At 48.7% G+C, this 15,967-nt stretch overlaps 2 protein-coding genes across 9 annotated transcripts in view; one reads left to right on the top strand and one right to left on the bottom strand.

Moving 5' to 3' along the window:
• Window positions 1-2,215, bottom strand: part of LOC102918017 (ubiquitin carboxyl-terminal hydrolase 29-like) — a 228,616-nt gene extending 226,401 nt beyond the window's left edge. Inside the window, exon 1 of one of the 3 annotated variants that reach the window (XR_013050770.1) lies at window positions 1,450-2,215. The gene's annotated coding sequence lies outside the window, so the exon portion shown is untranslated. The remainder of the gene's footprint in view (window positions 1-1,449) is intronic. The other 2 variants (XM_042270738.2, XM_042270748.2) reach the window with 2 other exon arrangements.
• Peg3 (paternally expressed 3) overlaps window positions 1-15,967 on the top strand; it is a 45,027-nt gene that overhangs the window by 15,583 nt on the left and 13,477 nt on the right. The window contains exons 1-8 of one of the 6 annotated variants that reach the window (XM_076570639.1): window positions 2,339-2,501; window positions 6,394-6,481; window positions 7,440-7,591; window positions 8,004-8,047; window positions 8,460-8,494; window positions 9,024-9,163; window positions 14,873-15,003; window positions 15,524-15,613. In XM_076570639.1, the coding sequence (XP_076426754.1) occupies window positions 9,159-9,163; window positions 14,873-15,003; window positions 15,524-15,613 (226 nt within the window). In that variant the 5' untranslated portion in view covers window positions 2,339-2,501; window positions 6,394-6,481; window positions 7,440-7,591; ... (1 more) ...; window positions 8,460-8,494; window positions 9,024-9,158. Of the gene's footprint in view, window positions 1-2,317; window positions 2,502-6,393; window positions 6,482-7,439; window positions 7,639-8,003; window positions 8,048-8,152; window positions 8,495-9,023; window positions 9,164-14,872; window positions 15,004-15,523; window positions 15,614-15,967 lie in introns of those variants that run through there. The other 5 variants (XM_076570646.1, XM_076570658.1, XM_015987056.3 and 2 more) reach the window with 5 other exon arrangements.

The following is a 15,967-nucleotide window of genomic DNA, read 5'->3' as shown; positions in this document are numbered from 1 at the left end:
GAGATTGTGTAAGAATGGTGGCCATGTTCTGAGGAGAGAACATTCAGCATTTGGAGATTGCGTAAAGGAAAAGTGGGCTCTGACGGGGGAACAGGCCATGGATATGGATACAGAGGACCCTGCAGTGTTGCCCCAAATAAGACACAATGGCGAGGGCTGTTGTGACTGTTCCATTTCAGCTGTTGAATGATTAAGCATGAAGAGAATTTGTAAAATTGTCACGCAATTTCAGGGACGTCAAAAGGAAGTCTTCATGGCATATATGTTAGCCAAAGACGTGGAGTGAGGCTGTGGAGTCGGTGAAAAGAGATTGACAGCGGTCTGGGGAGATCGTGAGCTTGGGGAATATGAGGAAAGGGGGTCCTATCTCTGTGGCAGCTCTTACAGCACACTGAATTCTCAGAGAACCGATGACCCATGACCCAGAGATAAACCGGCTTTTCATGTAGAGGGGATGGAGTCCTTTGGATATGTTAAAATACACCCCTACCCCAAAAAACTTTAACAAGACATTAGGATTCCCTGGGGGGCTCCAAAACCAAGCTCTGTGGCGTCCTGAGCATGGACAGAGTTTAACAGCCCTCCTGGTGAGCAGAATGAATAGTCAGATTCAAAGCCCTAAGCATAGTGTGGCATTCACCTTCACTGCATGCGCTTGTATAGGAAGGACAGTATTTTCATTCATATGTTATGCTTATGTGGCTCTCTGAGGTGAGAAAACCTTTCTAAGGTTCCGGGATTTAAAACTACGTAGCCCTCCCCCCCACCAAAAAAAAAACTGCGTATCCTATTCATACCCCCCCCACGTCTCTGTCTAGCAAGCAACCATGAATAACTCTTTAAGTACAAATATAAAATTGAATATAAAATTGAATCTGACGTATCAGATTTGCTGTACTCTTAGGTAAAACTGTTTTTAATCTATGGACCACGGTCTTGCGTGTTTTTTTTTCTCTCCCTCTAAAACGAAAATACTGCATTTTATGTACCTAATAAAAATATATAACCTGAAATTTTAGCGGCCACACAAAAATACAATTGTGTGGATTTACTAGAATTTAATTCTGTTCTGCAAAGTACATTTTTAATCATAAGAAAGGACTCTCCGTAAATACCCCCAAAATTAGTCTTTCACACACCTGTACGTATTTCCTTTACTTAAATTCCTTGGCAGTGAAATGGTTCCATCAATAGTACATTAACAAACTTTTAATAATTCATCGATTTTACTGCCAGGGAAAAAATACCGTTTATCTGCCAAGGAAATTCATGGGCACGGAGAATAAAGCCAAAATCATCTTTCTGTAATCTGCCTCCCCTCCCCCATTCCTTTTCCTAGAGGTAACCAGTAAAAATTTTCTTGCACATCGTTCCAGAATCTTCGCCCACATTTCTATTTATTTTTAACAAAGAAACAAATGAGAGGAAAAAAGAGAAAACCACACTTACCGTTCCGTTTGTACAAACTTCAGCAATGCGTTTTATTTCCTTGAATCTATTACGATCTTGGTCCTTTATGGCAGCGATACCCCGTTATTTCTCCCGGTGACGAAATTTCTTCTATCAGGAGCAGGCTTGGTAATCTACGCACTCACCCCCCCCCTCTCGCAATTTCTCGCTAGTCTACGCAGTGGATTCGTGCAACGGTGGTGACAGCATGCGATTCAGCGCACTGCCATAAACCGCCTTCACCCGGTATCTCAGGTTGGCGTTTCGCTATGCCGAGTCAAGTCATGATTCTTCCAGCCATTTGTATTGTCCTGTGACTTGCGGTCTCTTTGCCCCCCCCCCTTTTTTTGGTTTGCCTTTGTCTGTCCCTTGATGGTTTCCAATATCTCTTCGTTTATTAAGGAAATTAGCTTAGTGCTTGGGTGTTGCAGGCAGAAAACTCCTTTCTTCCACCTTTATCGTTCGTGGTTAGACCTCAACGTATGTTTTTGCCTCGATTTTTCACGGCTTTTTTTTTTTTCCTTTTTCCCGTTTTTAGACAAATATACGCTTGTCCTTTTTCCCCCTTTATCTTCTCAGGTTTTGCATTGGGGCATCATTAGTAGGTATTTCTGTTTCATCTCGATTTCTTTTGGGGGGGCTGCATCCCTTCACACCCACATCCCATCCCCCTTTTCCAGACCCTGCTTCGGGGCCCCTACCACGGACTCCGTTGACGTCAACTCCCTGCCTTGGCGCCAAGCTGTTGCCTTGGCAACTGCAGTCTGATTGGCAAGGTGTGGGAGGCGTGGCGAGGGACCGAGGCGGGTGACAGGGTCTCGGATTGGTCAGAGAAGAAGCTCCGCCTCTGCAGAGGACCCTGACAAGGAGGTGTCCCGCAGCCCTTGCTGCAGACGCTGGGGAGTCAGGAGTCGCGGGAGGACGAGCATTGGAGGAGAAGCAGAGAGATGTCCACCCTGGGCTGGTGGCGCCGCTGGGCGCCCGGTTCAGTGTGGGCGCACTAGACTGCCGACCTCGGTCGGGGTGTGTGAACGGAGTGCGGTGCTCCGGAGGTAAGTCAGCCAGCTACCTGCCTGCCCAGTGGCATGCACCCTCTTGGATACCCGTCTGCAGAGTTCAGACAGTGTTCAGGGTGCGTTGCTGCGGGCCAGGAGCGGCAGAAAACATGTCACAGTTCCCCACGGGTGATTGACAAGGCTGCAAAAACTGCGCCTTCGGAAAGGTGGTTCGCCACGAGCGGCCGTGTTGCCGCGGGGATATCATTTCTGGGGCTAAGACCTGAGGGGTATTCCCTGTATCATCGAGGCCTCGGAGCCTCGGAGTCCCGGGATCTTAGGATCTTAGGATCTTTTTAGGGGCGAACCACCCAGGATCCCGGCAGAATCTAGGCTCCCTGTCTCGTCTGCACGGCAGACGATGATGCCCGAGTCCTGTCATAAGACCACCCAAGTGGACATCAGAGTGCGGTCTCTGAGTCACCTCTTCTGTGGTTTCATTTCCCTTGCTCAGAAGAGCTCAGAAGAGTCTACGGGCTCTGCGGTTAACCCGATCGCCGGGGCGCCTGGCGAGCAGGGTCTCCGCAATCCAACCATCTACCGCTATGTGCGTGCGGCACTGTCCTTGGGGGCGGGTCTTGTTTTGCCGCAGTGGCGGCGGGCGGGGCTAAGAGCGGCATGGGGGCGGGGCCAAGAGCGGCATGGGGGCGGGGCTAAGAGCGGAGGCCGTGAGATACTTTGGGGCTCCGCCCAGTTTGGCGCCATCTTGGAGGGTGGAGAGAGGTTGGTGGCGCAGGCTTATCTCGATTGGCTCCCTGTGGTAGGGGCGGGGCTAAGGCCGAGTGATGGGCAGAGGCGGAGGCAGCAGGCCCGGCCCACCCGGCGCCATCTTGAATGGGTAGCCGGACTGCCGCGCATGCGCAGCTCTGGTTTCTTGGCGCAGGAGACGCAAAGGCTAAAGTTAAAATTTAAGTGTTTTGGGGCGCGATCTCTATATTTCATCTGCTGACTGGCCGCAAAGATGCACCCCAGTTATTGTCCTGGCTGACTGGCGCAGTGGCTGAGTCCCCCCGGGCATCGTCTGGAGCTGCATGGCCACTAGGTTGCCGCGCCAATGCTGCCACCTCGCGGCCTTCGATCTGAAGGCTGGCGCGGCAGGTGGACGCGCCCTGGCCGTTTTCCCGCGGCTAGGTTTTTGGGGGGCACAGTCGTCCCCGTCTGATGTGTCCTTTGACCCTGGGATGTATCTGGCTCCATCTATGAGGAGCGCTGTAGGGGTTACAGTCAAGGATCGCGGTTCCCCACCATGTCCAGTGGGCGGGCCCGAGGGCGGGGCCAGCGTCCTGAGTGACAGAGACAGCCGCAGACACGTAACCGTGTGGGCTGCCATTCAAGATGCAGGGGGGCGGGCTTTCGGGGAGGGGCTATCATCCTGAGTGATAGGGCCCTGCGGCCCCGCCTACCCCGTTGGCGCCATTTTGTTGGCCAAGGGCAGGGCTTCGATGTCGTCAGCTGGTATCTTGAGTGACAGGCTTGGTGCAAAGAGGCGGGCTAGAGGGAGGGGCTTTCTGGGCCCGTGTCACCGCAGAGCCCCGCCTACCCTGACGCCGTCCTGCAGGCTGCAGGCAGGAAGGGGGCGTGGCTGGGAGGAGTTACGAAGAGGGAGCGCTGATACGATGCGGGCACCATCTTGAGTGACAGCCCATCCGGAGGCAGGGGGTGGACCTGAGGGAGGGGCTCTCGTCTTGATTGGTGGATGGGCGTGTGTGACGCTCTCTGTGGGTATCATCTTGAGTGACAGCCGGGCTTGCTTGCGGCAAGAGGCGGGCCGAGGGGGAGGGCCTCTCCGGCCCTGGGTACCCGCAGAGCCCCACCCAGCCGGGCGCCATCTTTGCTGGCCGTGGACAAGTATGGCGCAGACGCCATCTTGACTGACAGAGGGGCTAGCTGTCGGGGGGGGGGGGGGGGGCGGGTCTGAGGGAGGAGCTTCCCTGTCATGATTGATGGGGCCACACGGGATGGCATCATCTGTGTGCCATAGATGGACCGCGGGAAGGTGTCATCCTGAGTGATGGCTGAGCTGGACTGGCTAGGAGAGGCAGGCGCCAGAGGGAGAGGGTCCCGCGTGACCGGCCCCTGAGCCCCAGCCACCTTGGCGCCATCTTTACAGGCCACAAGGCAGCCGCTGGCGTTCACGTCGCGGGCGCCATCTTGCACGCGAGCTAATCTGGGTGCCAGGGCAAGCCGCAGGGCGGGGTTACCCTCCTGAGTGACGGGACGACATGCCCCGCCCACCCTGAGTTTAAACCAATGTTGGCTATGGGGGTGGGTCTGAGGTGCCTCGTGTCATCTTGAATGACAGCTGGCCTGGCTCGCTTCGAGAAACCACAGCCAGAGGGGCGTGGCCTCTTGCGGCCTTGAATGGCAAGGGAGCCCCGCCCACCTCGACGCCATCTTTGCTGACGTTAATGGTGCAGTAGCCACTTTGAGTGACAGCTGGGTTTGCCGCAGAAGGAGGTCCCGAGGGCGGAGCTATGGCCCGGACTCCAGAGTCCCGCCCACTTGGGCGCCATCTTCGCGTATCTTGGTTGGGGGGTGGCTGGCATTATTTGCGCAGCTGTCACATCGAGTAGCAGCTGAAGTGGCCACTAGGGGAAGGCCGGAGGGAAGGAGCAGCGAGAGCCCTGTTACCATGGCACCAATTTTGATGGCGCGTTTAGGGCGCGTGCGCCATCTTGAATGACAGCTGGGTTGGCTGCAGGGGGCGGGCCTGAGGGCGGGGCTTTCTCTTCTTGAGTGACTGGGCCACAGAAGCCCGCCCACCCTGGCGCCCTCTAGGTTGGTCACAAGGGGGCGCCTGGTGTTCTCTCTGCAGATGTCCTTCACATCTGGGCTTGCGGCAGGAGGCGGGCCAGAAGGCGGGGCTCTCTGGTACCGACGGCAGCGCCCTACTCCCTCCGGCTCCATCTTTGCTGAGCGCTAGGGGGCATCTGGTTTTTTCCTCTTTGCAGGTGTGGATCCAGATGACGTAGCCCTCACAGCCTCACCCACCCTCCCCGGCTCCATCTTTGTTGACCGCTAGGGGGCATCTGGTTTTTCGCTTTGCAGGTGTCGATCCAGATGACGTAGCCCTCACAGCCTCCCCCCACCCGCCCTGGCTGTGCATGTCACCTGTAGGCAGCAGGTCTGAGGGAGAGGCTGTCTTTTTTATAAGTAGCAGCTGCAGAGCCCCGTGTCGTCTTGGTGGGCTAAGGACTGGGACCTTAACAGGTTTTGTCCTGGGTGCTGCAGAGGGCAGGGGTCGCAGTGCCTCCATCTTATATCCACACATAGGTGACTGCGGACACTCTTTTCATACATAGGTACCAGAAAGTAAAGGGTGGAGTCAGATGCAGTGGGAAGGGAGAGGTTGTTGGGAGGGGGTATTAGGAGGGGGTGTAAGGGGGAGGGGGAGGGGTCACTGGCAACACCCAGAAGACTAGAGCGACTAGAAGGCTATTTTGGCTGTCAAACTATGGGTGAGCTCTCCCAACACTGTTTACTCGGAGATTTTAAATCCCTCCTTGACCATTTGTTTACCTCTAATTTTCACCTGCAACATGTTTCCTTGCACTTAGAGGATGGGAATGTCACATAGCTAATTAGTAACCAATTAGGCTCTCGAATTGATACCTTAATCCAGAGTCCCCTTGAAGATACCAAGAGACCTCAGGAATTACTTCAGTGCCCTTGACATAGGAAAAGGCTATAATTAAAGTCCAGGGCGCAACATGTGTCTTGGGGAGAATTGATTGCCCACGACCTTTCATTCTGGGTGGAGTCCTGAACTCATTTGATGTCTGCCTTTGTAGGGAAGGAAAAGGTGAAGCTGTTGTGGGGCTGCCTCCCACCCAAAGAACACTAATTGTAAAGTAAATGCAGTGCTTCATGATTGCTTTTTCTTCCACAGCTCGGCCTCCTTCATCTTCTGTCCTTCTTGAGACAACTGGCAAGAGGAAGACTAACTAGGTCCTCCAACAGCGAAGTGGCTGGTCCAGGTGAGTTTTACTCACACCTCAGAGTACCACACCCTTCCTCACACCGACATTTTCCTGATGTACATATATGCCACACAACCATAAGAATACCATGTGTACTCTCTGAGAACACACATACCTGTCTGGTGGGTCATGACATTGCTAGGATTTCCCCCTCTTAGCCTTACTCCTCCTTTCCAGTCTCCTGTCTTCCCCCTGACGCTCAGGCACTCCTTCAGGCTTCCTGTTTGCCTTTTGCTGGGTGATTTAAGGAGCAGAAGAAATTCTATTTACCTGCCACCACCCTAGAGTATTCTTTGTGCCATGTACTAGGAACACCATCTCAACTAGAAAAGGAAGTATTTTCATGGAGTATTTATTAATGGGGGAATTAGAAATGTATAAAACATGATTGTATAGTTTATGCCCTTGAAAGTACACATTTGTACAGAGAAATTAGCTTAATCAGGAAGAGGCCAGATGGGGCCTCCCTGAGATACTCAGGAACCTTAATGAGCTCTGAAGATTATAAATGGTATGTTTCGTGGGGAGAATAGACTGATCAGAGGGGTCAAAGATGTTCCTGAGGGATGCAGAGAAGAGCTGAAAACCCAGGATGTCTGGAGCAAGAGAAGAGACAATAACTGACCAAAAAGGTAAGAAAAGGTAAGTTGGGGGGCTTCATTATGAGAGGCCTTAAAAATCAGTGGTAAGTATTTGGGCTTAACCAGAAAAGCAATGGGAAGCCACTGAGGCGTCTGAACCACAAGAGTGACCTGCAGATCACATGGACACTTGTAGGGATCATCTGCTTGCAAGTTGCAGAGCGCAGGGTAGCCATACTTGGTTTGGGGAGAACACCTTGAGTTCGGGTGAGAGATGCTTGGCTTAGAGTCCCACCGCTGGAAGACGAGAAGGGGGCATGTCGGCGTGGTGCCAACAAGGGAGACCTTACAGAACTTGCTCCCTTTTTTACTAGTTTGCTGACTGATTCAGACCAGACATGATGAATCACATGATGAGGAGAAGTGAGCAGACTATCCAAAGGTTGTGCATTTGTTCAATCCATCCGCAAGTGTTGATACTCAGCCCATTTGGGACAGAATCATGCCAGGCTCTGGCACTCCAGAAGTGAGTGGTATACTCCCTACTGAATGAGAACTCCTTTTACCTGGAAAGTAAGGAACCGTGCTTAGCAAAAGAGCTGCCTATGCTTGCAGGGAAGCGCTGCCTGGGGAGGGGCTGAGCGGGCCCCCTGGAGCTGGGTTGGTGTTTTCCCCGGCCCACAGGAAGGCCCCAGGGATCCAGTGGGGCGGGTTCCAAGCCTGCAAAGAGCTAGAGATCTTCCTGTACTGAAGGATTTGTGTGCGTAGACCCACATTTTCAAAGCTCAGGGACTTTCCTTAAAACTATAGTGACGTGGGAACTGAAAACAAAAATGCTCCTGTCCCCTCAAATCCAGTTCAGAAATTCACGGTGGGAGAGGAAATAGCAGGGACCCAACTATAGGAAAGTGTGTGATCAGCAAATTCTCTCCCTGTAGGCAAACCTACATGGGAAATGAAAGCATAATGAGGAGGTTGATGGGTGAGTATGAAATCAGAACAAAAGGGGTAGAAGAACCTTGATAGCACTGGCCTTTAAGACAGCCGAGTGCGACCACCTGGTCATTGTGATGCCGGTTGCTATGGCGATCAGAAGACCAGACTCCTCATTTATTGCCCCTGTTCTCCACCATCTCCATTCAGGCTAGGTCTGATTAGAGAAGATCTCTTGCCTGTAGATGGTTGGATTTGCCATGCATTGTGACTTAAATTCCCATGCCCCTCTCCCCTAAAATAAATAAGATCAGCTGGCCATTCAGATAAGGTCAAACATGTCACGCTGGTCTAGAAGACATTTTGTGTCTTTGAAGTAGCCTTGTCTTAGTGCTGATCATGAAACTTGAACACTTAGCTATTATTTCCTCTCTTTCTGAACTTTGGGGAAACCCCTCAAGAATGGACAACAATAAGGAGATTTGGCTGGAGTGTGGTAAGTGCTAAGCTTATATTGGGTAGAAGAAGCCCAGGATGTTATAGAGATGACCTGAAAGAGCCACTAGACCAGAGGGTAGAGGTCATTCATTCCTTGCTCACTTTCCCATGTAAGATTACTGCCCCCTCCCCCCCTAAATCCCATATATACTCCTTTCTTATTTTTGATTGGACCAGACTGGACACTTAAGCTTAGAGAGGTAGGACCAGAGTCTAGTTCCTAGAGACCCAGTTCCAATGCCTATGCCCTAGGGAGTCATCCGCTTCTTAAGTCGTCCCACAACGAAGCTAGCTGCCCTTGTCCTAAGCATCCCAGCTGACCCTTGAGTGTATGTGAGTGGGAGACCCACTACCAGAAGAAAGCAGGCTGAAGCACACACTTTCCAAAGGGAGCCTTGGGGTGAAGGGACGCAGGCTGGTGACCCTGTTGGGGTTAGGGCACTGAACCTGAGAGGTGAGGTGAGGCCTGGGACTGGGACAGCACTGGACTCCATGAACACACTGAAGTAGAGAATGCCGGTCTGCAGAAAGAGGCAGGAGACTGGAGCAAACGAGAAGAGAGGAGGAGGAGGAGAGACTGCACACCATGCTGTCCCTGAGAGATGACAAGAGTAACCTCCTCGGTTCCTGACTTTAAAGTTCTCAATTCCAGCCCCCTTTAAATGAGGTAGGTAGAATGAGTTAGCGGGCTGAATGTAGGTGCGCCATGATGAGGGCCCAGAGTAAGTAAGTAGAAATGGGGTAGGAGGAGATGGGGTGGAGCTCATCTTTCCTCTGATGGGGATGTGGGAACACGAGACCAAAGACTGGGAAGTCGCACGATTTCTCTCATCACACACAGTCCCAGACACATTGAGCCCCTAATGTGTGTGTCCCTGTTCATCAGAATGCTCCCCACTCCCCACTTGGGATGAAATACCTAATAAATTCTATCTTTCTTACACATTGTGCTAATTGACATGCCCACTCTTCTAATTTTGAAGTGAGACAGAAGTAAAGTCTTATAAAATATTCAAAGATTGGCATTAGTGTTACCATACATACCACAATGGCAATGGCACTGACCTGTGGGTGTACGTATTCCAGGTCGTAAGTTGAACTTATTCTCCATACAAAAGACTATTTCATGCCTCTGTGTTTATGAACAACTCTTCAGAAGTGGGATAATAGCCAATCCTCCTCTGCCCAGCATGGGAAGGGCAGGTTCATTCCTAGCCCACATCACTTGGCTTTTCTCGTCAGCTTCCCTTGGTTCTAGCTCAGAGTCAGGCTAGTAAGTATCTGTGGGCTACTCGGGTGCCTTTGGCCAGAATCCACTTATGCATGAAGAGAAAGCAGAGGGGTATGGGAGAGTCAAGACATGAAGGAAAAAGGTTTGCCATGGGGCCAGGATTCAGTCTTGGTCTGTACAGAGGATGAAATAGGAGTCGGGGAGCGGGGAGTTCAGAGCCCCCCTTGAGCTGGAGTGCTCTTGACTGGGGAAGAAAAGCAAATGGCAGCAGGTGTCCCAGGCAGGCTTGGGGAGGTACAGGAGTCAGAGAGGAAGGGACCTTGTACTGGGGACCCCAGCAGAGCAGTGGGGAGGCTGGAAAGCCAGAACAAACTAGGGACAAGGGAAAAGAGAATCATTAGATTTATTTCTAATTTTTCAAATAGTTTTTTTAATTTTAAACTTTATTATAAGAAAGTTGCAAATTTAAAAAAAAAATCACACACATAGATAAACCGCACCCAAAGACTGACTGTGAATTTAAAATAACACCCTAAATAGACGTTGGGTTTTGGGTTTTTTTGTTTGTTTGTTTGTTTGTTTGTTTTATTTTTGGTCTCTCCATCTCATGAGTAGTAGACATGAATGTATTTGAACATTTTCTTCCAGCTTAGTTTATATTTACTTCCATAGATTTAGATAAACACACAGCTGTAGTTTTCGTGTGAGATCAGGTAATTCGCCAGCCATTTCAAACTCAAGCTCCTCGTCTATGATTGTGTTTCCTTAGGCAGCAGCATCCTTTTTTATTACACACAAATCGGTATTTTTCAGTAAGAGCAATACACGTTTAGGCTTAAAAGGCTTTAGTAGGGGTTGCAGAGTGGCTCAGGGGTATTGTACTGGCTGTGCAAGCCAGAGGACGTGGGTTCAGATCCCCAGTGCCCATGTAAAAGCTGGGTATGGTAGCCTATACATATAACCAGAACAATGAGGGCCTGGGAAGGGCGAGTCCATAGGGCTCAGTGGCCAGAGAGTCTTGCCAAAACAAAAGGGCCAGATCAACAAAAGACTGTCTCAAGCAATCAAGTGGAGAGTAATTAATAGAAGAAGAAACACAAAGCCCACCTCTGGCCTCTGTATGCATATGTATGAACATATATGCACACACTCATACAGGTACACACATACACATGTAATAATAAAATTTTAAAACTAAAATGTGTTAGTAATAATACTAAATTTGATCAGTGGGTGTGGCTTACAGTTCCTCCACTGACTATTTTAGAGTACATGAACGTATTGCTGTGTTTTACATTTATAGTAAGAAAATAAAGCCGTGGCATTCATCAATAATGTGAATCGCTGATTAGGTTACAACACATTAAAAGGCTTTGTTCTCACTTTCAGTTATTAATAAACTCAGGAGGCATGTTCTCTTCTGGGTACATTGACTTATTTTAGTTAGATCACAATATGTTTGTCACCAGGCTTTAGTGGCCTTCCAAAGAGGTATAATTAAAATACATCATTTTTTAGGGAGATTTGATTCAGCACTGGCTCTTGCTAAGGTCAAAGACTATCTAATCTTGGAAATAAGTGCTTGAATAACAGATCCAACACTATAAAGTGATGGTTCTTGTCTCTTTTGTTGAAATTGACCTTTCATTTACTCCTAAGAATAATTTACATGTATGTAACCCAACTATTTTTTCCTGATTTAAAAATCCTTCAATATCAGTCAATTAAGTCCCCATATGTGTATGTACTTCCACACAAGTGCATATCTGGACTTCCTTATATTCCTTGTGCCGGACAGAACATGTCTTCATACATCAGGGTCTCATACATACAGACAGTCTCCCACCTTTCCTACACCTGCTTTTGTAGACTGCTCATCATCTCTATACATTTATTCTCTAGAAGTTGCTTGTGACTTTGTCAAAACTCCTCACAAGAAAGGCTTGTGTGTGTGTGTGTGTGTGTGTGTGTGTGTGTGTGTGTGTGTGAGAGAGAGAGAGAGAGAGAGAGAGAGAGAGACAGACAGACAGACAGACACAGAGACAGAGATAGATAGATACACAGAATGTGTGGGTGTGTGTGAGAGAGAGACAGAGACACACACATAGAGACAGAGAGAGATAGATACACGGAGAATGTGTGAGTGTGAGTGTATGTGAGAGACACCCATACAGAGAGAATAAATATGTGTGAGTGTGAGAGTGTGTGTTTTATGCATGTCTTTATTTAGGATATAAATTTTGTGTCTTTCTATACATTTTTAAAAATTTACCCAGACTTGTAGGACTTTGCAAGCATACTTATGGGAATTTATTTATTTTGCTAATAATGGGATTTTCTATTGCTAAATTTACCATTTTTTCAGTTCAAGATAATACAATGTAATATACAGCATTATACAAAATAATTATATTTTGTATATTCAATAATAATCAAAATAATCCAGGATTTCCACCTTTTTCTTCCTTTAGTTACATTAGCCAGGGCCTCCAAAATAAGGTGGACTGGTATTTTTGGTAGAGGGAAAGCCTTCTTCCGCACTTCTAGAGGAACGCCTTCAATGTCTACTAATCTGTCTCCTTGCATTTATTTGGGGGAGATCTTTATTGTATGAAAGCTCCTTGAAATGTGGAATGGTGCTTCTGGGCTCCCTCTCTCCCCTTTAATTCTTTATAAAGTTTACCCCCAGAAGAGCACCATCCTTGGATTGGTAGGACAGTCTTTTTGTGGCCATGGATAATTTATTTTTTAAATTTTGCTAGGTTCAACTTATTAAATATTTTTGCATGTATGGGCAGGACAGATTTGCTATAAAACACAACAATGAAAAAGACAAATGAGTCCTTTCCTCAGGGTCCTATGGGAGGAGGGTACACATGTGGATACTTCAGTATTCTGTTGTGTCCATTCATCTTCAGGTGTATCTCTGAGCCAGTACCTTTTAAAAGAAGAATATCTTTTATTTATTCTTTGAAAATTTCATACATGCATATAATGAATCTTTATCTTATCATCCCACCTCCAATTACTCATGGGACCACAAAGTCAGACCTTTGTATTGGTGGGCTCTCTGGGCTATCCTGGGCTAGACTTCCTCCTCAGTCTTAGTGTTTCATCTGATGCTTTGACACATCAGTATATTAGAGACCATTTTGTACCCATTTACTTAGACTTGCCTTCTTCTTTGAAAGGCTACATAATAATTGACTGGTGACTAGGCTACGTCCTGTCTATTTCCAACACTGAACGATGACATTCTTGGCCATATTTCTTGACTATCTCAGGGGAAATTCATAGCAGTGGGGCTGATAGGAGTGAATATACACACTTCTCATTCTGATGAAATCTGGAATTCTGCAAGCAGCACACAAGTGTCCTCATTCTTTTGCAAGCACACAAACAGGAATAGTGTCCAACTTTTGATATTTTTTTTTGTTTCTAAGCCCCTCCCTCCCCTTTTTTTAAATTCACAAATGAGTTTTTGTATTATCATAGGAAAGGGTACTTCTGGTGTGGCTTTGATTGTTTTCTTCTCTCTCTCTCCCCCCTCCCTCTCTTTTTAAAATATTATTTGTTTTGGGCTGGAGAGATGGCTCCATCAGGAAAGTGCTTGCCTTGCAAGCATGAGGGCTGAGAGGATCCCCAGAACCCATATCAAAAATTAAATTCAGGGAGGGCATCGTGGCACACGCCTTTAATCCCAGCACTCGGGATGCACAGGCAAGCAGATCTCTGTGAGTTCAAGGCCAGCCTGGTCTACAGCGCTAGTTCCTAGACAGCCAAGGCTAGGAACCCTGTATCAAAAAAAAATTGTTTTAATTGAGGTGTGAAGCTGGGCATGGTGACACATACCTTTAGTTTCGACACTTGGGAGGGCAAGTATATCTCTATGACTTCAAGGTTAACTGATCCACCTACTGAGTTCCAGACCTTATCTCACACAGAAAAAAGAATCTGCGGTGTTGATATTTATAATCTAGTATTGGTAAGGTGAGGATAGGTGTACCAGTCTATGTGGTGAGTTTCAGGCCAGTGAAAGACTCTATTTCAAAAGAAAAGACAGTTGGCAACTGGGCAACAGCGAGACTAAGCGTACATATTTGGACACGTCTTAGACGGTACCTGAGGAAATGATGCTAACTTCAGCCCCAAAAGGACCAACCAAGTTTGGGGACTGACACCCCTTAGAAGGTTATGTAACAGGGAAGGAAGAGGCTTGGCCTCCCTTAGGTGAGCTGATAGAAATAATGGAACAGCCCCTCACTGTGTAGTTGGGAGCTCCCAGCAACTAGTACCTGCTTGGCACCTGAAATGTACTGGTACACATGGGAGAGTGGCTTCCCTGCCTTGAAGTGGGGACAGCACACACAGCCAATGGGGATGTGGTAGTCTCCAAGGCCTAAAGACACTAACAAAGAGAAAACGTAATCATTTGTCACCACAGTGCTCATCCTTGAGCACCATTAACATCTCTGTATGGTCGTCCATTCCTCTGCAGAAGTGGCAGGGTCAGGTCCATTTCTGGTGTTTCCCCTTTAACACTTTGGCTAAAGAGGAACACTGACATCCAATCTTAGTCATGGCTGGGGGCCTTGAGAACATTCCCCATGCTGTGCATTGGCAAGTTACACTTCTTAGGAATCTTAGCTCTTTCAAGATAAGGTATAAAGGAATGTAGGTGCTGCTCCCATTTCACAGATGACAGAGTCCAAGGTACTAGATGGACTGCCCACTGTCACGCAGCCTGAGAGCTCCTCAGATGTAGTTCTGGGGCAATTCTTATTCCTGTGCCCTGGGCAGCGCATGCTGGTGCCTAGCCTTTGACTTCTGCTACACGCACACAGCTCCTTCCGGTGTCCAGGTCCATGCGTGCCACCACAGGCTTCCTGTTGATTTGTGGGTTTGGTTCCTCCAAATAAGACCTCTGAGAAACACTGGCTCCAAATCACTCACCTACCACCAAACCCGAGACATTCTGTGTGAGCTAGAGAGCAACATGACTACAGAGCTAGATGCCATCCCAGGAGAAGCCCCAGCTGGTCTGAAGTTTATCGGCAGAGGTTTTGGAACTCACTGTATGTAGAGTCTGTTGGGCCTCGGAAAACCCTGCTTAGGCTCTGAAAATTCTGCCTCGATTGGTTACAGGCAGACCCTCAGAGCAAGAGGAGATCAGCCGGCCATCCCTGAAAAGCTCAAGCCCTTCGGTGTGAGCAAGACAGACGACTGTGAAAAAGTCACCACTCCACTGGAGAATTACAGGATGTACCACCAGGAAGGTGAGACACTGCAGAGGTCCAAGGTAGCTGGCCTGGACAGCATTCCCTAGGCCTGGGGCTGGGCACTACCGATGGCTGTTCTGGTCCAGTCATTCTCTCTCGAGGGGCAAGGAAATGGGGCCACCCACTAGATTTGGCCGCTTAATGTCTCCATATGTGGCCAAATGATTCCTGGAAAACCAACTGTCCCCAGCTAAGAACTACCACTGAGCCAGCAGAAGAAACGTAGACCACCCTAAGGGAGGAAGCCCATTAGGTAGAGAACTTCCACTACTGTCATGGTGGGCTACCTTAAGAAGTGGCCTGATGGCTGCTTTTGTGTGGGAGTGAAGTAGAGATGGTTGCAGCCATGTTCCCTACCCAGTATTCAGTAGCAGGAGTAGAGAGATGCCACTAAAGGCGGGGGCTGAGGTGAAGACGGAAGCTCTGACCACTGGAACTGCTGGGGAGGGGGTGGCTGTATGCGAGAACACAGGCCAGCTATGCAAAAGCATTAAGTCACTGTCTGGTGTCTTCTCAGACGACACCAACAGTGACATGACCAGTGACGACGACATGAGCCGTTGTGGGAGGGAAACCCCACCACCTCGATCATCCCATTCTTTGAGCAGTGAGTACCCCACCCCACCAGGGGCCCCATTATAAAGGGGCACAGAGGTGTCGAGGCCTCTGTGAAGGCCACAGAGGATGCCAGAGTGTTGAGCATCACTCCGAGAGCTGAGGAGAGCAGTTTCATTGAGGCATTTTTATATTGAAACAGACACCTACAACAGAATGACATGCAGGGATCTTAAAACAATGAAATATTGATACTATTTAGCATCTACTTAAGGCTGTGCTAGCAGAATTGCTCCTAGGGTAGACACGTGTTCCACTTTCTCAGGTTATTTCCAGTGGAATGTTGTATAATTTAAAGTCAGCTAGCCTGTGCTAGACATAGAAGAAGGTCTATGGTCCGTTTCCT

This window comes from Peromyscus maniculatus, chromosome 1, assembly GCF_049852395.1.
Source record: "Peromyscus maniculatus bairdii isolate BWxNUB_F1_BW_parent chromosome 1, HU_Pman_BW_mat_3.1, whole genome shotgun sequence".
Lineage (NCBI taxonomy): Eukaryota > Metazoa > Chordata > Mammalia > Rodentia > Cricetidae > Peromyscus > Peromyscus maniculatus.
Note: the sequence above shows the minus strand (reverse complement) of the source record. Positions and strands in the feature narration are given on the sequence as shown.